The sequence below is a fragment of the Zosterops lateralis genome (genome assembly GCF_965231275.1).
Source record: "Zosterops lateralis genome assembly, chromosome: 13".
NCBI lineage: Eukaryota > Metazoa > Chordata > Aves > Passeriformes > Zosteropidae > Zosterops > Zosterops lateralis.
Genome location: NC_139773.1, coordinates 4,027,736 through 4,053,501, shown reverse-complemented (window position 1 = coordinate 4,053,501; position 25,766 = coordinate 4,027,736). Strand labels below are relative to the sequence as shown.

Sequence of the window (25,766 nt, the reverse complement as noted above, 5' to 3'; positions counted from 1 at the left end):
TACAATGCCATTCTAAGCTACTTCACCTCTGCACATGAGCGAATGAGCACCTTTAGTATAATCCTCTTACCTGAGTGACATTTCTCAATGTCTTTCTCAGCTCATAAGAGAGGGAAGAGCTCTTCCTTAGAGGCAACTGAGGAACATGGTGAGACAGCCATGAAAACCACCGCACACAGGGCTGCAAGCCTCGGGAAACTAAACCTGTGTGACCTCCTCTAATGCACAGCAACAGTTTAAACAGGTTGTGACTTGCTTCCCTGCAAGTGCTTCTCCATCACAGCAATGTAATGAAGACACAGAACTTTCTCTGGTCCTCCTACTAAAAAGAAGCAACTATAAGGTTTTTCAGATCACCTTCTTTCACCTTGTGCTCCTTCAGATGTTTCCTGATTTTGCACTGAAGAGGCTGGGAAAGGTAAGTAGAAAAATCATTTAGATTTAACAGAACAGAGGCAAAGTGGAAAATCTTGCTCACTTCTTTCCTGTCTAGAACATGCAGTGCTTGACAAGGTCAGGTTCTCACTGTACCACTCAGGATAGCTAATTTTGCAGCATTAGAATATTTATAGCCAGAAAGAGAAAAGTAACAGAAGAAGGAATAACAAAACCAGAAGACAGAGAGAGCTGCCTGGTCACCTGTGGTGGTTATCTAAGCAAAAAGGGCTGTGAATTCTTTTCACTCCTGTTTGTTGGACCCTTCCTCTCATCCAATTGACTGTGGTCAATTCCCAGTACCTCACCTCCATTGCCACCTTTTACCAGGAACCTGGGCTACTTCTGTTCCTGACAGGAATAAAGAATTACTGGAAGCTCTTTTCCTCTCAAAAGGATACCCTAAATGCAAAGATGCAGCAGCACAAAACATAACATGCTTATCAATCCTAATGGAGGCACAAAATACTCAAAGAATGTAGAGACCCTTTCCCCACTCTGCAGGCAGCATAACACTGAGTACAGCCCAGGCTGAGATGTGCTTTGGGGCATCACTCCTGTGTTTTACACCAATCACCTCAGTGCAGAGTAGGTTAGTTCACAGACCCTCCATAACATTAAACTTCATTTTACCTCTGCTCCAATTACAGATTGTTCAGCATCAGCCTTTGCTTCTAAGGCACTATTAATAATATTAGAGTACATTTCAGTGACAGTCACCAGCATTAAGTCTGTACTGAAATGCCATTCATTTAAATATACAGATTAATCTTACATGCATTTTTTTGTTCAGGGCACACAATATATCAAAACAAATAGCATCTAATTATGCTATTCGTTTTGGGAATGTAAGGCTACTGTTTGTTTTGATCCTGGTGCAAAAAGCTATCAATAGATGGGGGTCGTGACCTTTCCTACCCTGGCCAAATATCATGGCCCACAATTCAGGCACCCATGCAAGATGGAACTCCAACCTAGACACAGGACAAGACATAGACCAGGGATGGGCCACTGAGCATGGGATGGGCTGGTGACCATGGGATGGCCTGGAGAGCATGGGATGGGCTGGAGAGCATGGGATGGCTCCATGAGCATGAGATGGCCCTGGTGACCATGGGATGGTCCTGGAGAGCACACAGCTTGTGGTATGACTTCCCTAGCATTCCTGCAAGAGAGATCCTCACGCTGAGCAATCCCATTGACACAGATTTCTCCAGGACAACTTCTCGAGCTTGTCAACTCACAGACAGGCTTTTCACGGATTTATACTTTTATTTAATTGTTCTTTCATCAGTTCTTCAAGGAAACTGAGAGTTATCCACAGCAACTACTACCTAGACTTAAAAAATAGAAGAATTTTTGCCTATTAGGCCCCATCATATGTTCAGTTTTCCACCACAGTCACTGTGGCTGACTGAAAAGCCAAACTCCAGGAGCAGAAGTACCACCCTCCCCAAAAAGCCCTCTCAGATGAAGCACTCAGAAGCAGTGTAGGTGCTGTGTTCAGCAGTCTGAGAAATGGGAGCAGCTTAGAAAAAGTGATGCAATAAGCAGAATTTGATACTGCAGATACTATGCTGCCTAATCCCCAGTCTACAGATCTGTCCTGTTAGGCTTTTTAGGTCACATGTATTTTCTTCCCTTGGTTTTATTTTTGAATTTTACCTGAAAAGGAGCTCAGTTACTGGAATTGCACTTTACTGTACCATATGTCAGTATATTGCAACTCAAATTGTATTTGAGATAACCTGAGTGGATTTCTGGAAAGAAAAACATAAGCCTTTGCAGTAACATTTCTCCTGAACTGAAGAGGCATGCTCGGAATACCTGCATTTGAAAAGGCCAGCAAAAGTATTACTTCCAGTGCAGCTGAAACAAATAATATTTGCTTAGTAGAACATGAGTCCAGGATCTTGGCACAAAGACCAAAAGACTTCTTTTCCTCAAACAATTCTCTGGGGTTTTTTTTAATTTAAATTGATGTGTGATCTTCCAACCAGTGAGCACCAGTGATCACAGCTGATCAGATGACCCAAATGATGAGTTTTGCTTGAAAGAGTCATTTATGCTCCCATATTTTCATGATATTTTAGAAGTTCCGAAAACATCTGAAGATAATATTTCTTAACTCTGAGTAGCTGTTTGCTAATGCAGGAGGTTGATTTTCTTCTTGCTGCTGACTCTAATACAAGCGTTGAGGCATCATGAGTTTTTCCAGGCTGAAGTATCCAGTTGCCTTTTTGTTTGCTTATGCAGGTGTTTTACGTAATTGCCCCAATAAGGCTGACGCTTACGGAAAGCAGCTGCAGCACAGGCAGCCCTGGAGGTGTTCACCACTTACAGCTTAGCTCGCCTCTAAGAGCACAGGAAAACAAGTCCTGTGCCCACTAACAGGCAAATTGAAGTGTGCAAATTGTATTATGGCTTTACATTGTTAACACTTGATAAGCAGCACCCCAAAACTTAAAATTAATCAAATACTCTAAAATATAAAGAGACACACTGAAATGGCAGGGACCCCACCAACACTGTTTTCCACCTAGTGTTACAGTCATGGCTAGTCTAGTCTAATGTATCTGAATAGGTTCTTAATTCAAAGTTCTTATATTAAAGAAGAAAATTATCAAGAAAAACCTGAAACTAAATTATTTACCAGAGAAACGTAGGCAAAGTCTCTCTGTCCTTCCCAGGCTTAAACTCTGCCCTTGAATTGGGTCTGCAGGTCTTCTACTGCTTTGCTTTGTTCCCCTGTAACTTGCAGGCCTATCATCCAACTTCCATGAGGAGGCTTTCTCAGAAATATATAATTTTTTAAAAAGTCTTAAAAACAGCTGAGTTTCCTTTCAACCAACCAAAGAGGTGGCCATCACCTCTTTAAACACTTGACCAGATGAGCCCAGCAGGAAACCTATCTTCCTCTGACAGGAAGGGAGAACTTTCTTAAGGACTTAACTCCTTCCCTGACTGATACAAGATGAGACTTCAGAAGCACATTTCTTTTTGTGGCAGTAACTGCAGTATGTCCTTTGGGCTGTAGAAGAGAAGGCTCAGGGAAGATCTCATTGCTATGTATGAATACAATGTATTCTATGTATGAATATCTGCTGGGAGACAGTGGAGAGGATGGTGCCAGGCTTTACTCAGCAGTATCCAGTGACAGGACAAGAGGCCATGAGAATAGATGGAAATACAGGAAATTTCACTTTTGCACAAAAAACTCCCAACCTTTTCTGCTGGTAAGATGGTAAAACACTGGACTGTGTTTCCCAAGATTTTGGAGTCTCCATCCCTGGAGACACTATAAACCCAATACAGGACATGGTCCTGGGCAACCTGCCAGAGCTGACTGTGCTTCCAGCAGGGATCAGGTGAAATAATCCCCAAAGGCCCCTTCCCCACCCCGACCCATCCCATCACTGTGTCCCTGCAGGAAGCACTGGCATGGCACAGGTCCCAGGGCAGAGGGATACCCAGCACAGTGTGACTGTACATGACCCTCTGAGGCCTGTAGCTGCTCTGTATTATCTCACACAATCTCTCCATGTGAGTATATCTGTGAGGAGACCCTAAAACCCTAAAAATGTCATGGTGGATGAGTGACAAGCCTGAAGAGGGAGCCTCTGCCTCCCTTCGGAAGGCCCCATGCAATTACTAATTAAATTGGCTCTTTTTTTTTTTTTTTTTTTTTTTTTTTTTTTTTTTTTTTTCTACATTAATGTGTCTTCCTTGAAGTCACATGTTTTAATTTCACTACTCCCCACTTCCTTTAAGTGGTCATTTTGCCCAGATTCAAGGATAAAAGTGATGGTGTATCACCTCCATCTGAGCACTGTGTCAGTACATTTAATTCCTTCCCTTAGCACAAAGGGAATATTATTCTATTTCATTTCAATTGGCTTCTGGGAAAACACCCAGCCATTCACCTGTGTGAGTTGTCCTTCCTACAAGGGTTCTGTTTTTAGAAACATCTCATGTGAGTTGGATTCAAGGATTAGCAGTAGGAATTTCTGAGCACTTTTGGTCACAGTTAACATCCTTTGGGCTTCTTCTGCTATCACAAGGAATTTTCTGCTATCTTTCCTGGAGTATTTCAGTCTGAAACTGAATCAAATTATTCATTGGCCAAGGAATGCCACAGTCTCCCTGTGAGCAGTCCCAGGATTTGCAGACAACTAGACTCTTGCCAGAATAGGCCAGAGAGAGATTCTGCTTAAATCTTTGTGAAATAGCTTTTAAGATGTGTATTTGGACACAAGCAAGGCCCTATTTCTACAATCTCAAAGGGAACACAGCAGCAAACCTTTGTTTTCTCTGCCCCTTGCCTGCATGGATTGCTCCTCCATTAAGGCTTATCTACCTTCACATAATGAAGCCTGCAACATAATCAGGGGAGGCAGCAACAGGCCTGGACTTTCAAGACACTTTTGCCTTCTCCCACTAATTTATCCATTTTACCCATCCCCCAGTAAGCCTCATTAAAAAGAGATGGTCTCAAGCGTGCAGGAGTTCCGCACCTTTGTGTTTTCCCTGGCACCGAAGCGAAGCGAGTGCTTCAGCCACTCACCGCGTGGTGACAGGACGGATTGATTACACTAATTGTATGACAATGGCTTGAGCAAGGCATGCATCAAGTCATTAGCTGAAGCAGGAATTCAATGCCGAGATCCCAAACTGTCCTTTGCCCTTGCTGCACTGATATCTTATCTGCTTCAGCTTCAGACAGGATTCAATAGCTGAACTGCTGAGGGCTGTAGCTCTCCGGTGCATTCCTGATCAAAACGCAATTACCTGGCAACTTGGTTCTGTGGGCTGTGAAACCGACCGTGGAAAGGGAAGGGAAAAGAGGATGCTGATCGTGCTGCAACCTCACCCAGGCTGGTTGGGTGTTTATACTGCAGGGCTGTGTAAAGACAGCCCTGCCTCCAGTGGCTTTTAGCTGCTGCTCAGAAGCTGATCTTGTTATCCTCAACACGAACTTACACCGGCTTGGGGAATCCAAAACCACCTGTTGTAAAAGGCCTCATTCTCCCTCTGAATACAGGGCTCATTAAAACATTAGTTTATGCAAATGTGAGTGCACAAAATGGTCCATTGAACAGATGTTGTACCAAGGAGCTGCAATAGAGTTCAGGGTGTACTGTGTGCACAGACTGTTACCCACTTAGGGACCAGGAAGAGTGAAAAACACTTCCACCTGAATCCACCTGAAGTTTATGACCTGAGCACCATAAACAACAGCCTTGACTTGGTAACAGCCTAATCCTTTATCCTAAAGGCAAACTAGCCCTGCTGTCCTACTCTGCAGGCAGAGGTCTGCTCCACAGCCACCTTTTGACACCTAATATCTCAATTTGAAGTGTTAAACAGCAAAACAAGGCACAAGATCATGACAGTAACACCAAGCAAGGCAGTGCTTTTAAGTATTCTTTAAAAAAAAAAAAAAAAAAAAAAAAAAAAAAAAAAAAAAAACCAACGTAAAAGTCAGCCCAAAACTTTATTTAGTAGAAAACTTCCAGAAGACAATTTGTTTGAATATTTGAAGCACTACACTGACAGCATACTCATTAAAGACAATTCCCGTTCTCCTAAGGTATAATCCCGTTTCATACTGCACCCTTTATTTGTTGCTTTCATCCTGACAGAGAGGCTGCACAGCTCCTCTTCTGCAATGCCATCGAAAAAGAAGTCCTCATTGAAGATGGGATTTCTGCTTCTCTTTATAACTGTGCTTCTCTGCTTCTGTGTTTTCCCGGGCACCAGGGAGAAGGAGATACAGCAGTTTATGTTTTTGGGCTCTACAGAATCATCATATAACCCCTCGGCACTGATGAGGCGGATCCGCAGCCGCTCGTTCTCGGAGCAGTACTCGGCTGACAGCCTGAGCACGCCTCCCTTGTCCATGAGCACGGTGCTCTCCCCCAGCAGCCTCTCCCGACTGCAGCTCAGGTCCACCGGGAACATGGGAGAGCAGGAGGCGCTAAAGCTCCGCATGCCGAGCAGCCCCTCGGAGGCTCTCCTGATGGCACAGGGGCTGTTATCGGTGGAGCTGCTCTCCTCTGTGGAGAGAGAATTGTTCCTGGGCATATTGTGTTTGCTCTTGTCTTTCAGTGCTCTGCAGGGCAACCCCTCCTGACTCTGTGCTTTGATCAGGGAGCAGGGTCTGGGAGGTGACCTGCTGAGAAGGGGGGAACTGAAAGGAGAGGAGTCGCTGGAAGAGGCCGTGTCACTGTCACAGGCACCCTGCCTTTGCAGAGAGAGATGCTTGGGCGGCAGTCTCACAGAGGCAAAGCTGATGGCAATGGGGTTGGACATACTCCCTTTGCCACTGAAGGTGTTAGCTCTGGATCGAGGCAGCTTCAGGCTGGGCAGAGCAGCACGGGGATCACCATGGAAGATGGACTCCTTTCTCCTGGTGTGGGGACTCTCCAGCAAAGTGCAGAAGCCATAGGAAGTGGGGGCTCTGGGAAAGTGGGGCAGGGAGAGTGCTGCTTGGGACTGGGGGTCTGCATTAGTGCTCTCTTCCTCCAGGGCTGCCATCTCCTCTTCAACACTTTCCACCTGAATGAGATGTGGGAAAGAGCTGGGGCTGTAATCAGAAGTAAGAGCTCCATCCACTGAACTGTGATCCTGCTGGAAGCCATTGCCCTTAATGGAGCCAGAGCTGGTCAGCCTGGGGGGAATGCAGAATTCAGGGATTCTGTCAGGAGTGATCACATTTGGAAAAGCAGCAGCCCTCAGTCGGGCTTTTTCTGGCAGATTTGGGCCTTGTGGCAGTCCCAGGAAGAAAGAGCTGGGGAGGTTTCCATTTTCATGTGATGCTCTGATCTTTTCCAAGAACCACATCACCGTAGCTGGGCAGGAGGTTCTCAAAGGGGAAAAGCCTGAAGGAGAAATCCACCTGCAGACACACAGAGAGGAAAAAGTACATGAACATCCTTCTTGGACACACTACAGCCAAGCAAGGCACCGAGGGTACCATTCAAGGCAGGACTAGCACAAGCCCATTCAATCCCCGTGTTCAAAACAGCCCCTGCCCAGCACACAACCTTTAAAGTCAAATGGTGCAAGAACGGAACTAAAATACTAAAGAAAGAAAACAGCATCGAGTTTCCTCACTAGAGGAAAACATCCCTCTCGCATAACCCCTACCGTGATTTTCCCTTAGTAGAGGACGTACCTTGCCAAGTGTAAGCCTTGCTCTTTCCCGCAGCCCCGGCTCGGTGTCGGCGGCTCCAGGCAGGATGGCACAGCCCGCCCCGGGCCGGCCCTTTTGTAGCCGTGCCCGGCGCCTCCCAGCGCGGGGAGGGGCGGGCAGGACAGGACAGGAGCTGCCCTGCAGGAGCTCTGCCGGGCACCGGGGAGGGACTTGCAGGAGGGGCCTCTCACGGGAAAGCGCTTTCCGGCCGTCTCCTCTCGCCCCCACAGAGCGGCAGATGCTCCCGGCGCTTGGCACTCGCCTGCGAGAGCGGGGGGAACGGGGCTGCCCGCGCCCGGCCTCTTGTCCTGCCCCTGCCTCCAGTTTCTTTTTGATTAATATCTACTTACAGGGGCGTCCCGAGGTGTTTTGAGATAACTAACAAACCCCGGACAAAAGCAACATTGTCTTGGGGATTATTCTGGAGATCCTGGCAGCTTTCCAGCGTTAGAGCAGTAGGAAGTGGGGATTGCGGTTTTCAAGCTCATTTGTAAAGAACTTTGCAGCCCTTCTACATTTGAATGTGTGTCCACCCCCTCGCTACTCACAAAGACCAGGAGACGACGGAACCCTGGCACGGTGTTCTATCACTGATACCGAGCAACAACAGAAGCGGGAACGCAGCTGGAGTGAGGAGAAAGACAAGGCACAAAATGCTTTAAAGGCGAGTCACCTTGAAAAGCAGCACGTCAAAAACCCAGGCACGGGTGACGCTCAACAGACCCTGCACAAAGCCAGGTGGGATCCATGAACTTCCTCACCAATGAGCGGACCTCTGCAAACTCTGTCATTATTCCGCAAGCTGCAAATAGGAATCTTTAACGCAAAGCCAGGAAGGGCTGCCAAACCTGTTGGCTGAATATTCATTTGAACCCTATAACACAGCGATAGTATACAAATGACAATCTTCTCGTTTCCGCTGAAAGCTAAAGTGCATGTTTACTGTGTGCTCGAAATAGGCGAGATGTGCTCAGAGAAAACAAATCCCGTGGGCAGCAGGGGCAGGGAACATTTTGAACCTGCTGAAAGATTTCATTGGGTACACACGTGTCCTGGGTGTAAGCCCTACCGCTCTCCCGTTTGTGTTATACCAGTTAAGCTTCATTTGCAGAACAATCTTCTAGTGATTAAAATCTGAGAAAATTCTTTCTGTCGTGCTTTGTAAAAAGGTTCGGGACACCCCAAATAGCCCAGTGACATTTCAATTGTGTGAGCTCGTGTAGTTCACTTAGATGAACTTACATGATGTGGGTGTGCTTCAAATAATCCCCAATCTAATTAAGAGGTTTCTGGAGAGGGTTTGTGCTTCCTCCAGCCAATGAGACTTTACAGCAGCATGGTAAGAGGAGTTACTGAGAGGCTGGGATTTTCTTTTGGGAAGCAATAGCTGTTATAGCTGAACCTTAGAGCTGTTATCCATTCAGACCAGACAACGCCACACCATGTATCATGCATTACATACCATGTAGTTTCCAAAGAGTAACAGAGCTTGTTCCAATATATGCACCTCTGCCTTTAATACCGAAGTAAAAATTAACTCTAAACATGGATAAAAATTAAGGAAATTGTGCTTTTTAGTGGAAACCTTATTGCCTTCAGAAACAGATCACAGAAATTGTTCATACACAGCAGTCATGGCTACCAGCCTCAGGTGTACTAAGTTCACAGCTAGCACCAGGCAGTGATGAAATAAAATAACGACCCTGATATAGGCACATGATTTCTCTTCAGTCTCTTTATCTTCCTCTACCATCAGGGAAAAGTGTTAGGGCTTTTCCAGAGGTGATCAGAGTCTCCTGATCACAGTTGCCTGTCTCCCTCCAGTGACTGTAAAGAGGAAGCAGGTGCTTTACATGGGTGGTGGATCCTCCCCTTCCTATGAAAGCCTGCACGTTATAGACATTTAACAGATTGTTCGTGTGCTGGGAGTTCAGTAACACTTAAGCACATGTACCTGCCCCGTGGAAATAGGCACTCAAATGTGTATATGTAGCTTCCTGTGTTCAGAACAGATTCTCCTTCCTTGATTAGCTTCAGAGCATAATTAAAATATGCTGCCAACAAGGCTTCCTGTTGCTATAAAAGATGTGCCTACAATAACCCACTTTTAAACCGGATATAATTCACGGCAAGTCTTTATTACAACCCCTGTACCAACAACAGGTGAAACGCTGGGATCTGGGCAGAGGCTGTAAAAAAATGCAATCTCCTAGCAACACAGGAGTCACCCGAGAGTTTTCCTTCGTGTGTTACTGATATTATTTATCTCCTGCCGTTCGGACTTCACCGGCACAGCAGCTCAGGAAAGGTCGGTCCGTACCTCGTCCCCCTCCCTGCGGGTCCCGGACAGCCCCTGCCAAGCCCCGCCTCTGCGGGAGGGAAGATACATCAGGGATACATCAGAATCCAAACCATGGTCCAAAGGCCTGGAACTGCCAGGAGAACCCTTTGGGTGGTTTACAGGGGACAGAGAGGTGGCAGGAACTGACAGCCCGTGGAGGATGTGCACCAGGGGAGGGGAAAACACTCCCTGTCCAGCCAAAATGACTGGAAAGATAAAAACAAAACAACTTCTGGTTCTGCTGTGAAAGGGGCAGATGTGAATGACAGTCCTGGATGAGGCAGCACAAACAGCGCACCATTCTTAAGGCAACAGCAATAGCTGCTCCTCAGCTGCATTCAAATCAGATTTCCTGCTTAGACACACACAAACACACACACACACACACAAAAAAACAAACAAACAAAAAAAAAAAAACCAAAACAAACAAAAAAACCCCACACCACTTCATGTTCATGCAACCATCTCTATTCTAGTGGACTCAGTAGAAGAATATTTTCTGCAGTTTGGTCCCATGCCTAATGTAGTCTAATTTGATGGACATTCTCATTCATTCCATATAAAGTAACATTGACACCTGCAAGGTGAATCTCACACAGAGAAAAACTGTTCTCTCCATCTTCTTTGTGCTCAAAGTAAATTTAAATATGAAAGAGAGAAGCTAAAAATAATTTTTGTTTTCAAATAAAAGTGAGCCTCTGTAAAAAGCAACAAACCAAAAAAGTCTCCACAAACCTTAGAATCATAAGGATCACTTCTATCAAGGTTAAAGAGAAAAAGAAGAAAACAGTGCCAGGACTGTGTATTAGGAAACTAAATCTATGTCTGTCCATGCAAAGAATGTATTTTTTACATCCATTTCAAAAACTCAAATTAGAGAAAAGCTATGGACCTATGTGCTGATTTTTTATCATTTTAGACATAATTTCATGCCTCAAAGAAAGACTATATGAGTCAGCAAATGTATAATTATCTACTACTAGCACCTTAACCAGGTATTACAATACCAGAAGTTACTCTTTGGAAGAATAACTCTGAGGATTTCCCGCTTGCCTCTTCCTTCAACACAAAAGGCTAAAACTGTCAAGTTAGACACCACATGCTGTGCTCTGTGATTTACACAAATAATAATGAGAGTTTCCTCTACAACTGTGCCATATAATACTCCTGTAGTCATGCAGAAACTTGCAAAAGGTGATAGTGATTTCCAAAAATATAGCAGGGTTGATGTATGCACTGCAAAACCCTGGCAGGTTTTATTAAACAAGCAGTTCTTAACCTTCCTCCCACAGCTCCAGTCACACCCACAGGTGTCCTTCTCCAAAGAGCACAGCTCCAAAGCAACCTTAAACTGAAGAACAGAGGAAGGATCTCTCTGTGATGCCCCTGAAATCCACATTCTCCCTGGCTGGCTGCAGTGTGTCCTGCACAGACAGTTTGTATGAAGCTTAAAAGCACCAATGACGTGTCTGTGTTGAAGCAGCAGCAACCTGCTGGTACACACAAGGCTCAGGAGAAGGAACACGGCAACAAGCCAAGGACATTTCAAAAAGGATAATTCACCTCCTCAAAACATGCTGGATCTTGACTGGGAGTGTTTAACACTTCAAAAACAGGTGAGTTGGCAAACATCACTTCCCACCATTTTCCATGCCCTGAGCTACAGAGACTGAGATGTCACTGCAGGAGGAGTTTCTAAGCTCTGCACTAACAAGTGCAGCTGCCTGCAGGCCCTGCAGTCACACTGTGAGGGGCTGGGAGAGCCCACAAGCACAGCCCAGCTCTAAGGAATTGTGTGGAGACTCCTGTTCCTCCCTTGGCCACTGCTCCATTCCCAGAGGGAGGCAGATGGAGAACTGGGTTGGGGAATTCTGCTGCAGGAGCTGCCTCATAGAGGGATCCTAATGCTGCTTGTGGAAGGGTGTGTAAAGTACATAAAGAACAGCAGCCTCCAGATGACTTCCTCCTCTCCACACAACACACAGTGAATCTCTAGTTGTTTACAACAGCTTTCATCTACACTTTGACTGGGAAATGTTCCTGCTTAGCAGCAAGACAAGACCACAAGCTACTCCAGGCAGCTTTACCTAGTCATTGCAAATTAAATATTAAAAAAGAAAACTCACCAGTAATTGAAGAGTCATATTTTCCTATGGAGAGTAAAATTTAGTTGAACATTTCTTCTACCTGAAGGTGGCACAGCACACTGGTGGAATTGGCCACAATGTCTCGATGGACAGGACATGTAATCATGAGAGTTATACCTTTAAATGGAATATATTTCAGAGTAGTTTCACTAACCAGCAGCATCTCATGAAGAAACAGATGTTGCTTTTGGTACACTGAAGTTCCACCTTCAAAGCAGAGCTCAAAGCTAGACTTTTCACCCTTAGATTGCCCTCAGCATTTCTGTGTACAAAAGGACAGTACTTTTTCTAAAATTTCCACATTTCTAGATTGTAGCTTTCTGTCCCCTAGGTTGTGTTTCTGCAGGAGTGTTTTCAGAAATGAGACAGCATTCTACTTTTACTTTCCATTTACAAAACAGGGCCTGCTATGGCCCTGACCCTGCAAAGCTTCGTACAGATAATTTATGATTTTCTCCCTTATCTCAGACCTCCTAATGCCCTAAAAAGTATTTGGAGAACAGCAATGCCTTGGACTGGCAGTGGTGGGAGGAAAAAAATCTGTTAATTAACCTGATACTGGTAAGAGGAATCTAATTCCAGGAATCAGTGTAAAGAGCCCTGCAGACTTCAGGCAGCTCTGGGAAAAGGCTCAGGATTTTGTGGAGGTACTGGGTTTGGTCTTTGGGAGCAGAAAGGGTGAAAACAGACAGTGACAGTTTTGTTACCATGAGGAAATGGACTGAAATTTCATTTAAAGGAAAATCAGAAGAAAAGTCACAGGATACTATAATTATTTCCTGGGATAAAGCAGCAGCTCTGGGGCATGTTGTGGAGCACACCCCAGAACTCCCACGTTAAACATCTGCTATTAATGGTTTACAACCAGAGATGTGTAGCAAATTAGGTTAAAAGTGCTTGGAGAACAACACTAGTTCACAGCAGCAAGCAAGAAGAGTGGTAGAAATCCAAGGATTTTCCAACTCAGAAATCCATAAGCACGAGAAAAACTGTTTAACTGCTGCTACCAAACACAGAGTTTAAACATATGGCCAGATATTACTGCATAAAGAAAAATAATTAGCAGTTATTGCTGTCACACATATTCCCACTGGAAAAGCAGAAATAGGCTCATGTGGCTATAACAGATTCTCTAGCACTTGGTAAAAATTGTTTCATGGTGAGGAGCTTTGCTTAAGTGGGGAGGACAAAATTAAACCCTTTATTGTTTGGCTTCCTCATCCTTTCATTCCCTCAGGCCAGCCTGAAGTCTGAATCCTGCCTCAGCCTCTCCCTCTCATCCCCCAGGGCCAGCAAACTCCTGCTGAAACAGGAAATGTGGACACATGGCACTTGTGTTCTGGGAACCTCCTCCACCCCAAATGCTTCAAACAGGCTGCAACTTACCTGTAGTGCATGTTTCACTTGAGGCTTCACACGCCCCAAAGCAGAACCCAACACTTCAGCTGTTAAGACACTTGTGGGGTTTTCTGCTTCCTAAGTGTGTTAGGTAGAAGATGCTTTGCTCTGTTTCCGGGCACTTACAAGTATCTTTGTCTTTACTTTGTTTCAATTAAAACAACAAATACAATGAAAACTTTGGGAAATGCTTCTTGTAGCACCAGTCTCACAAGGAGCTGCACAGGCAGGTCATTGAGAAGAAAGGAGGGACATGAGGGGACCTTTTCCAGCTGTACCTGTGGGAATCAAAGCTCTTCCTTCATGATGGGCAGCACCATCCTCAGAGCTGAGTGTGAAACCAGCCAGGTGATCCAGCAGCTCCTGTATTTTCCTCCTACATTAAAATAAATGACAAACTTCCTGGGCAGCAGGAAGGCATTCCTGCTATCCCTGACATTAATTTATTATGCAGATGATCAGCTGAGGGCAGGGACCAGCCCCTCTCATGTGTCTCTGGGCCAAAACTCACCTGAAAGCTGCTGTTTCACAGAGAAAATCCCATCTCTGGCCTCCAGGCAGAGACTGCTCTTCCACTCTGTGCCACAGCAGTGTCTGCCTCATCAGCACTCTCAGACAGTAGGGCCAGGATCACAAAGTCATCAACTTGTCCCTGCTGCTTTTCATTAAGCAGAACTCTTCAGCAAACTGCAGGCCAGCAAATGGCCCAGGCACTAATAAGCCCAGAACTCTGGCTTTGATTATTCCTAATACTGAGCTCCAGGGCAGCAGCACCCTCACTCTGTGCTGTTTGCTCTTAATTGCTATTTACTGTGATCAGTGGAAATTGGGAAGAACAACCAATCTTAGCTAATTAAAATATTATACTTGGCAATTTACTGCTGAGCAACTTTCCAAAAGCAATGAAGATTGGGATTCATTCAATGACAAACGATTTTGATGGAAAAGACCTTTAAGATCATTAAGTCCAAAATCAGTTCAAGTGGAAATAAGGCCAGAGGAGCTTCAGGCCCCCAGATATTTAGTCCACATTGTCCATGAAAAGATCAGCTCTTTCAGGCAGACTAAAAGTCATCAACAACAGCCCAACTTCACCTGTCAACAATTTGCTTTCCTCTAAGAATATAATTCAAATCCCTTCTGCTTGTGGTTAGATCTAAGTCAAAACCCCTTAGAAGTTGTGAGGAACCTTAGTAACCCTGGGCTTAATTAAGTTTTCTAAAGGAAACTTGCAAAATAAGCTACAGGTTTGTAGATCTTTCTTTTCATTTTTGAAGTATTGCCCTGGCAACAGGGAGCTGCTATGGCACATTGACAGAAGCCCTCCAAGGATGGTTTCAGAGATACATGATCTTAGTGGTACTATGCAGGAGTACATTTCACCCACTGAATGGAGTGCCAGACAAGGGAAAAAAGCACTCTTGGGCTTGTGTTGTTAGACAATGCTTTAATTTTAAATATTTTTTCAAACTGCTTTCAGTGTGCTGCCCAGTGAAATTCTGGAAAAGCATTTCCTAAATCAGTTTAAGTCAGTAGCACATGTCCTCCAGGCAAAGAAATCCTTTATGGTTTATCTGTACAGTGAGATAGCATTAAAAGAAATAATTAACTGGGGATTACTATCAGTGGATGGCTGACAATAAGATGGAAGATTGATCTGATCACAGAAAATGCAACCAAATTGTACCTTTGGGGGGCGTCAGTGAAAAACAGCATTAAAATAAATCACCATCAGACCTCTGGACAGAAAGCAGCTGGGAATGGGCTCATGCTCCCTCCTCTCAGCCAGGCTGGCTTCACCTCTGTGTAATCCTGCTGACTTCAGACTTTCACTGCACAGCTGAGAAGAGAATCATGGGCCAAACACATGCCACGTTCCCTTTGACCCAGCTTAGCAATTGTGACTGCAGAGTTACCCACATCAGAACATGATTTTCGCTGAGGCACTTGAGATCCACACCATAAAACCCCAGTGCTGCAGGAAAGCTTTTTTATGAGGAAATAACTGAAAAGGGCTGTTCACATATCTGATCCTTCAAGGCACAGGTGTGGGCAGACACACATAGAGGATGTGAGGGGAGGCCCAGAGGCTCCACGTGAGCCTCAGAACCGTGAGCTGCATCTCACCTGACAAAGTCCGTCAGGGTCACTCACACTGACCACGAACCAGACATGCCATCACCTCCCCACGATTTCTGGCACCTACAGCCAGTTTCTCTAGACAGCAATGAGTCAAGAGGACAACATTCCAAAAACAAAAGGATATCACAACTCACTGCTCTTAGTTACACTTATTTCTCTCCTCTATAAAGATATTAATTTCCTGAGCCAAAACTTTTCTCTCACTTTCCTATTGTCTTCGCTCCCCTTCTCTGCCCAAATTATGATCTCACCCCTCCCTATTTGGTAGCTGGCTTGCAGACTGTTAGATTGCAATTAGATGTACATGCATGGCACCACCTGCTACATGCTTTTTATTTCTTTTTGGCTCTGAAACAGCTGTTGGTTTCCATTTTTGCAAATTCAGAGTAAAAGATAAGAGGGATTTTTTTTTTCTCCAGATGTTTTAATTTTCTGCAGGATATCAGGACATGTAACAAACTCAGAAGAAAATTTAAGATCATAGGCAATCAATGTTTTACATAAGTTTTGTCAGTTAAACAGTAGACATGTAATGAGTTTACTTAGAGTCCCCAAAAAAATTCAGACCCACGACCATATCTGTTTCCAGGTGGTTTTTTGAACCTTCTTCTGATTTTAACAATATTCACAAAGCAAACTGAGGGACTGGAAATTTTATAAACCAATAAATAGAATAAGAAATTATTAAGCGATCAATACATCAAAAATCTGCCAAAAGGCAAGATGGTATGATCTCACTGCTCTGTCTGGAATTTAAAAGTGAGGAAAATAAAGATATACACTGCATCATCTGCATGATTTTTCAACTCACTGACTCAGTCAATCCTTGACTTCATCAATAATGGCGCATAATTTTCTCAAAAGCATTGATGTGTGTGAGCTTAATTGTAACATCTTTTGACAAGTCAGCTTTAGAAATACAGATAAAAATTGCAGCTTTCTACTACCTGATGATGTGAAAAGCCCAGTTCTGAGTTATCACAGGGGAAATGAACCTGCTATTGCAGAAGCACAGAGCTGGCCATGCTCCCTGAAATAATGGCTCCTTCCTCTTGGGGAAACACTCCCCAGTACACAGGTTTGCTTGAGGTGTTGAACAGGGCTCTAGGAGCACAACATAGTTTGTGTCCCGGCATTAAAGTCCCCACAAAAACTTCAGAGCCATTGACCACTGACATGATTCCAACTAGTGAGTATAAACAAAAAGCATCTTACCTAACAGGTTTTTTTTGGGATTATTTTCCCAAAAAAATTCTACATGAAAACCCCCAGAACTGATGATTAGCACAGCTCCCCTCTTGGAAGGGCTGCACATCAATATTGGACAGGAGGATCCTATTCCCTCATTGAATTACTTAGCAGAAACAATGTCTAAGCACACAAGAAACATCTGCAAAACCTGTCCAAGAGCCAAAAAGGGATTTTGAGTCGTGAGATTGGTAGATCCCATTGCCCTGTGGCCAAGTTTTCTGAAGCAGCATAAATTCCCTTGCAAAACTATAAAGTTGTAAATGACTCCTTGCACAGTCAAAAATGCAAAGAAAATCTAATGTTATGCTCTCCTTTTTCGTCCCCCACTGCTTGTCTGTTTGCTGTTTCAAACTGTAACCAGTTTATAGCTGTTTTCCCAGCACTCACAGCTGTTGTACACCTCCAGGCTCATGCAACTGGGAAGCATCTTGTGATGGGCTGGACTGTCCCTGTGCTAAAATTCTGGAGCTCTCCCTGCAGTGGGACAGGCTGGCTGCCACAGGGGAGAAGTTTGGACACCTGGTGGGCTCTCAGCTGACTGGGATTTCTGCTGTCCTTCAATAAGACCTAAGCAAAGCAGCCCAATGAAACAAAGTGCTTGTGGTTGTTTACAGGAAGGCAAAGCACAAAGGACCTAAGTGTGCAGTGAGAGAACTGAAAGTGTACTTTCACACTCAGTGATGGGAATAAACACTCAGTAGGGTCTCTTAAAAAAGATTTTAAATAGCATCTGAATTATGTGACTTGCACTTACAGCTGAGGTGCTTTCACAGTCTGCACTGCTGAAGTCTATCTACACAGGCAATTCCTGAATTCAGCCCCTAGGCTGTTCAGCTCTCACTAAAATACATAGCAAAACATGTACTGATTTCAGGCACACAGCATTTCCCCAGCTACATCAGTCAATCAGCCAATTCTCTCCAACCCCTTCCCCAACTTTTAGTCAGGACACACCTCACCCAACCTCCCCCCTCTGAGTGCTGCAATGTGAACATCAGCACTTAATGAAAAGACACCAAAACATCCCTCACAAGGTACTGTCAATTCCAACCACTGATCAGGGTGTGCAGGAAGCCACCAAACCTGCAGCCCCTAAGCTTGCCCTCCCTGCTTTCTGAGCAGCAAAGCCTGTGAGACCTAAGGAGTCAGCTGAAGGTCTGCATGGATGGGGCTCTGGTAACTGGAGATTCTAAGGGACCAGCCCTGTCAAAGCCTTTTCTTTACTCCTAAAATGACAAGTGTTATAGGGTTAGTCCTTTCCTTAAATTCAAAGCCAGTTACTAACATGGAATATCATAAACCTGAGCTGAAATTAAACTCTGGGGTGAAATTAAAGATTATTTTATTGATTATGACTAAACAATTTATGTTCATCACTTCATTTTCCTTTAATTTTGGTGCAATACAACAGGATGCTATCTTGAAATTCAATTTCCCCACTAACATTAGTCCTTCATGTACTCAGAAGTACCTTCATTTTGTTCAAGCACTTAGTCACTACAACATTTTCATTTTGCCCTCATTTCCCCTTTTCCACTGGAAGAACCATTTTTCCCCATTGGGATTTAGCTTGAAATCTGACTTACGGCTTTCTCAGAGAAGTGAAAAGTGAGTCCCAGTGGAGGTCTGATAGATCCTGGGTGTGTAGGATGGGGAATGAAGCAATCAGCATTGAAGATGGCTGCACTGAGGACACACTACCTATCTTACCAACAGGAAAGCAATAGTGAGCCCAGCCAGCAGCAGGCTGCATCCTGGATTGACCCCTTGTTACATGTCACCGTTAATTTTCTGACACCCCTTGAAACACTCACTTAAGACCTGTGCATATGCCCCCCTGTCTGAGGGTGGCATTATCTCAGTACCTGGTAATCATTTTCCCTGTACCCTGCAGTGCCTCAACACAAAAGCACTATGGTAATGCAAGACCCTGGTTGCTCTTATTAGCTCACAACAGATTGCAAAAGCCCAGCTTTGGAGACCTTTCAGCTGAGCAAATGGAAATCTGCCTTACCAAAGTGCAAAGCATAAAAAGAAAGGAATGAAAGGGTGAACATCAAGTCTCAGATTATTTTATACTGTAAATCTTAACACAAAAAGGCTGCTCCTACTTACAGCTAACAGGCTGTATTACTTGAGGAGACTGAGTTCTCAAAGACAGCTGTATCAGCTTTCTTCTGTAGTTACAAAGTGATGAAGCAAGTACCAACCTCTATTTTCTGGGGAGTTTTCTTGGCCAATCCTACATGAGGCCAGTATCTGCCCCACAGAAAGGAGATATAACCATTGCAAGCATATTCAAGAGATGCTGCCCAACCACATCCAATTCCCAGGGTGTGAGTGACATCCCTTTTCCTCTCTCCAAGGCAAAGGAGCAGCTGTCCCTTGCTGTGTGTTTGGGGCATGCACATCTCTTGTTACCACTGTGGCACAGATGATTCCACATTGCAGCTGCAGCACTGCACAGCCTTCCCCCTCTCTTCCTGTGTTCAAGTAGAAATGCACAAACCTGCATTAACTTCACAGACCTTGGAAGATAAGAGTACCATAACATTTACAAAATGGATTCCAGGTTCCTAAACCTGTACATGAAGTGCAGTTATAAATCCTTTTCTCAACTGTTACTCCTGAGCTGCAATCAACAATGAAAAAGTTCTCTTTAGGCAGGCAAGAAGCAGAAAAATCTCTCACATTTTTCCTGAGTCATTACCTAAGTCTCTCATCAAAAAGAGACTTAGGAAAAAAAAAATAAAAATCCTTTCTACTTCCTTCCTACCCCTAAACATGCATGATACTCAAAAAGTTCTTTGCAAAGGAAAGCTTGAGATATCTGCAAGGCTTGCATGCCAGCTCCTGAGGGCAAGGGCTGGCACTGACAGGGGAAAGCACAGCTAGGAGAGCCTGTTCTGTTGCTGCAGGAGAGATATTCTTCCTCTCTAGGTGGCTAAGAAATATTTAAATAATTTAAATTCCAATTCTGTAAGCATAAAGTAATACTTTAAGTAAAATTCAACTAGAACTGCTAGAGTAGATTTGTATTAGGATACAATTGAATTAAACACTTGAGGGATAAAAAACATTTCTGTGCGAGCTGTGTTTCTAATTTGTGTGGTATCTCTAATTGGCACTGTTACATATTATTGAAGGAATGCCAAAATCATTCCTAAGGCAGGATGCTTACACTCAGCAGCAGTGTCTAGTACTGCTTGCTGCAGTAATGCACCTGCCCAACTATAAGGTTATCCTGGCAAGCTCAGGAGCAGTGAAAGGAAAAAGCCCAGCTCACTGTGTCATGAGGGTTACAGCTCCCAGGTCTCTAAAAATCACCTGATAAAACAGGACAATTCATCCTGTGATGTAGCTGTTGCTTCAGCACCATGCCAGCCATTTTTAGGATTCCCTAAATACTTGCACAGAGATAGACCTGATGCCTGGCAGGCCAAGGTTCAGATACTACCTCATCCTATGGCCTGAACTCAGCACCACCATAAGTGCCTGTTGGCCCCAAAATAGGGCTCGGCCTCATCACTTCATTGTGTACTTTCTCCCTGTCAGCAATAGTGCCAGTGCTCACTAGCAGGCCGTGGGAATGCCTAATCCTGCCTCACAGATTCCAGCAGGATTTGTGCCATCAGCTTCAAGAGGTGCAGGATCAACCAGTTAAAAATTAGCTTTTTCACAGATAGGACACAGGCTAACAGGACTTGAGCTATTTCAAAATTGCAGCAGGGTCCTGCTGGCCTTTTTAGGTGATGGGCTCCTTTAGAAAACTAATCCTTGCCCACTGAACTGTTTTTCCTCCAAGAAAATGGATGCCACTATAAACCTAACCAGTTTTTCATTTTCACTGCTGCCACAGTCCCAACTCCGACTGTGCTGCTATTGCTGAGACATTCAATCCTGATGCTGGCTGCTGAATCAGGGCCTAGAAAAACAATCTGACACACAGAGCTTTGTTAGAGTGGTAGAAAGAGGCAATGCAAAGAAATCCTGACAAATACTAAGGGGATCTAAAGGTGCCAATAGTTACTGAAGCTCTGTGAAAAATACATTTTACAGAGTAGGGGGTTCTGAGTATTGTAATGTGCAGATCAATTGAAATTTAATTGCATGGATTAGTTACCCCCAGATATTGAGTGCTGTGCATTGTGACACTTCAGCATCATTCCTCAAAGCACAATAGTGAGAAGAAACTCATTTTTGCCCCTGGTGTGGCAGCATTCCTGCTAAATCCAATAGTATTTGTCTCACAGAGACATTATTAAATTAGCTGCACCTAATACAGTGTAAGTAAGCCTCTACTGTATTTATTTACATATTTGGGAGAATCTGCAGTCGAGACTCCTACATGGAAATCCAGTTTAGTGGCCACAAAAGAGATGACACTTCTGGGCAAGGGAAGAATATTCCATCTCAGAAAGCTCAGTAGACAAAAACAGTTGGAAGTGTGCCACTGGAGAAAGTTACTCATTGGACTCAGCAACAATTGGAGACATTATTACAATTTCTTCTGGATAGAATTGTGGAAAAGTAAAAGTAACACTTATTAATGACTGATTATTCACAGGTAGATTCTCTATCCCATAGACTTATTCTCTATGCCTCAATTCCTCCACCAATTCAGAACAGGCTGCTTCCAGGTCCCTTCACAAAGGCTCACAGCCCAAGAGCAGTCCCTGCAACTCTGACACCTGGAGCACTCTCCTGCATTTCTCCATCTTGCCACTTCTGTTTGCACACCACGTAGGAGCCCACAACTTGCTGCTCTGCTGGAACAGATGAGTTTCTCCTCAGTCGTTCTGCTAATCTTTCACACTTCATTTCACGTGGGTCTAAGTGTTTCATCTGTCTGTAAATATCCAGGGGTGTCTGCCACTATTCATCAATAATTTTCCCTGGCAGCTGTTTTTAAAGCAGGATCTGATTTGTGAAGTGGCTAATGAGTAGTTGAATGCATTCTGTTTGGAAGACACAGAGAATGCAAGCCAACCACCAGAGCTGGCTCAAAGCTTCTTACCAGCATAAGCAAACTACACTGTGCTGCCCTGAGGATGGAGTACACATATTCCATGCAGAGCTGGCATTTTCTGCCACAGAGAAGTGAACAGGATCCAGCAAAGGCTCACACGACCCAATTTTCCTGAAGTAGCTGCTGTTTCATATATTCTCATCCCCTTTTCTGGCAGCAGCAGGTGCCAGGCTGGTTTTCAGGGCTCTGCCAGAGCCCACTTTGCCTCCTTTGCCTGTGCCTGGATCAGGCCCTGCCAAGCACCAAGAGATGAGCCTCATTCAAAAGTAAAGAAAAAAATCCCCAAATCAACTCTGTCTGAGTTCTACCTATGCATTATTTTCACCTCACTAGAAATGATTTAACTATCAACCTTGTATGCAAAGTTGAAACAAAATTATGTGCAGTATGCATCAGTTCCTACCTTGTCTTGAATTTAATTCTTACTGAAATCTGCTGCATTCTGTTAAAAGGAAAAAAAAAAATCACCTCTGCCCAAATTGCCAAGGTCACTACTAATTGCAACTCTTTGGTAAATGAGGTAGGCATGTACATGCACACACATGTTCACAGACACCTACTGCATTCAAAAGACAAAGAACTTGTTTTGTGCTTTATTTGAACGATCAAATTTTTGCAAGGGTACTTAAAAAACCACAAACTCTAAAGCCAGCTCTGCCCAATGCATGGTGCAGAATGACACACAAATCCCAAGAACAGCATCAAGTTTCCATTAGGATACACCCCCCCAGTGAAGTCTCAGCTCATGCTTCATAATTAAAAAAGATGGACTACACTTGAGAAATCCCTCAATACACTTCATGAGCACAAGGCTAGAGTGATATAAGAGAACTTGTACTGCTCCCTTGCTTTGGGATACATTTTTTCTTAGCAATTGACCACAAAATGTGTAATAATTGCATGTTCGTATGCAATACATTCCAGCAAGTAAAGCATCAGGGACTTATCCACACAAAAGTTGCAGATCTCATTCCCCCTTCCTGCAAGATAAGGAGGAGGAGCATACAGCACAATGCAGACTAACCCATTCTGGAAGGAATGTAGGTCTGCACTGAAATAGTGAATTTTGCTCTTGAGGTCATAAGTACAACCCAAAAACAGCAAATAATTTTCTAGAATCCATTACTTCAGTGGGAAGAAATCCATGGGTCCATTTTCCAGAGCTGGGACAAGCTCAGGTCAAGCCTTGCAAAACATTCAGCTGTGGGAAGGAAGGGGTGGCTTGGCAGAAAGAGTAAAGCTGGTCAGGGAGTAAGGGAAAACTGCCAAATACACAAGCCCTGATTACAATTAGTAGATTTAAAGACTCTTCTGTTATGAGATGTCTGAAATGAAAAAGAAAAGGCTGGGGAATGTTTAGCCCTGTTCTAGTGGTCTAGCTGGGTACAGGAGCTGCTCCAGGGCACCCCGGTTCATTTGCATTACAAGCAGCAGGAAAGCAATGGCCGTGGCCCCTCTCAGGGAACAATGTCTGAGAAGGGGCTGATGGCAGCACAGGGCTGGCAGTGTGGCTGCCCAGAGAAATACCAGGGACCTGTGCTTGAAGCAGAGTGGGAGAAGGAGCAGTGCCAGCCATCCTTGACTTCCCACCACCCAGCAGGAGACAGGGCAACTGAACATAAACCAGGCCAACCCTGAAAGCTAAAATGTCCCCAAAACCAGAACTCCAAAGCTCCACAGCTGAGCATAAATTCCAGAGTTGTGGCTGTTGCATTTATGTTCCCTCAGACTTCAGGCATGCCAGAAGTAGTACAGTTCTCATTAGTAACTGCTGTTATAATTTTTAAAAGGCTGTTCAATCATTATTGACTTAATACATCAACAAAAGACCATAACAACCAAAAGATTTATCAATGAAGTCACAGAAAAGGCAGCTTACTTTCATAACAGTCCAAGGATTCATAGAACAAAGGATGCACTGATCTATTTTTATAGAAATATAAATTACATGGAATATTATATTAATTATGTGCTGTCCATTATTTCATAGGAAGATTATGAATTTTTCATTTTACTGAGGGAAAATCTAATTTGCTATTCCCATGGCTAAAAAGCTGATTATATATGAATTTGACAATCATAATCAGAAATGATTAATTACTTGGTTGAGACTGTTGTTCTTATAAACCTGGTTTCATATGCATGAACAAAATGATGTGCTCTGATTAGAGCAGGAAGCAGAAATAACACAGCAGTAGCACAAATGTCTATAAAATGCCTCTGCAAACAAGAATACCAGAAGATCCAGACATCACTTCAGTTAAATACAGGCCATCCTGATGAGCACAAAGAACATGCACACAGGTAGAAGCTGCTTGCTCAGCACTGCCAGACAAGGACTCCACTTGCACACTTACCCTTTAGACACATTATGCAGAATTATGAATTATGTATAATTACAGTCTCCCACTTAATGGCAGAAGTGGCTCTTTGCTTCCCACACAGACCTTGTAAAAGCTGATCTACTTCACCAGGTTTTTATAGTGTGGCATTCTTCACCCATTTAGAGAGCATTGGATAGGCTGACCTAAGACTCTACTGTAGAAGACAGATTCTCAAAAACCTACTGCCCTCTTTATGGTAACTCCTTTTATCCTCCAAGTTATTGACTGTCTAGTTCTATGTAATCACTTTGTTTACGAAGCAAAATCCTACCCACATACTGCAATCCCTTTTAGAGCTTAAGACTATTCAAAGCATTGCTACCAGCTGTGAGGAAGTTTCCTTATATTTTGCCCCCTGTCCTTTTTTTCCCCCCCCCTCAGATTTTAGTATTTGTCAGCAACACAGTAAAATACCATTGAGCAAAAGCACTGGTATATTTCTACCACACAAAACTTATGTTTTTATGTACATATACTGCTTAACAAAAAGGAAAAATATATTTTTCTACTACTGTTGGAGCACATTTGAGGATGTGGTTTACTAAAAAAAAAAAAAACAAAAAAAACCCCAAAAAAACCAAAAAACCAAAACCAACAAGACACCCAAGAGGAATACAAATATCTAGAGAGACACCCAACCAGAATTTCAGGTGTGTGAAAAGTTAAACTAAGGCCAGTAAGTGCTCCAGCAAAAGCCCTTGGCAGGCTTCCCTCTTGCTGTGGAAAAGGCCAGAATCATGAGCCTGTGCAGTACATATGAGCCCACCTGCCCCTGCTGACAGCTCAATGCTCACCTTACACCTGACTGCAGTACCCACTCCAGTTAAGCATCAAGGCACAAGGACAAGGGAAAGCACCAGAAACAGTCAGGAAGAAACAGACTGAGGAATCAACATAAGCAGCTTCCTGACAGCACAGATGACAAATGTCTTCCTGTACTCTGGCCTACCACGTGCCTTATCTTAGAAGTAACCATCCCAAAACACAGCTCCATTTTCCTGTGACTTCATTCCTTGGCTCTCCAGAGGAGATCAATGATCACAGCAGTGCTGGCTGCCTGCAGAAGCCTGGGGCCATGCCATGGAAATCCCAGTGAGGCCATAAAGAGAACACAGCAACTAAATGGGAAGCAGAGGAAGGAACAAAGCTTATCTAATACTTCAGCTCCTCAAAGCCCAAGTGTTACCAATAACCAAAACTTTACAAAAGGAAAAAATTAGGGCTCAGGCCTGTTATTTCAGCTAAGTAGAAAAGGACTGTGGGCAAGAGACTCAGCTGAATTACGGGTAGAAAAACAAGTCACAGAACCATTGCATGTTCACACTGTGGTGTATGGTGGCTGGTTGAATTATGTTTGTTCTGCTTTAAAACTGTGTAACTGATAATGGGCTAACTGCTCAAAAAGGCCTGGTTTATGCAGTAAGGCAGCTCTCCTTTGCACCTG

At 43.9% G+C, this 25,766-nt stretch overlaps 1 protein-coding gene across 2 annotated transcripts; it reads right to left on the bottom strand.

Moving 5' to 3' along the window:
- Window positions 1-5,866: 5,866 nt before the first annotated feature.
- Window positions 5,867-25,202, bottom strand: LOC310914856 (C2 calcium-dependent domain-containing protein 4C-like). Of its 2 annotated transcripts, none has more exons than XM_083871315.1 (2): window positions 25,117-25,202; window positions 5,867-7,333 (listed from the first exon to the last, which is right to left on the bottom strand). In XM_083871315.1, exon 2 carries the CDS (start codon window positions 7,276-7,278, stop codon window positions 5,980-5,982), a length of 1,299 nt encoding a protein of 432 aa, XP_083727441.1. In that variant the 5' UTR covers window positions 7,279-7,333; window positions 25,117-25,202; the 3' UTR covers window positions 5,867-5,979. The 2 variants fall into 2 exon arrangements, with proteins under 2 accessions (XP_083727441.1, XP_083727440.1); XM_083871314.1 differs by lacking the exon at window positions 25,117-25,202 and adding an exon at window positions 7,613-7,669.
- Between the last annotated feature and the right edge of the window lie 564 nt (window positions 25,203-25,766).

Excerpts from the sequence above, each read along its gene's own strand:
- LOC310914856 (XM_083871315.1), bottom strand. The coding sequence starts at position 7,278 with ATGTGGTTCTTGGAAAAGATCAGAGCATCACATGAAAATGGAAACCTC.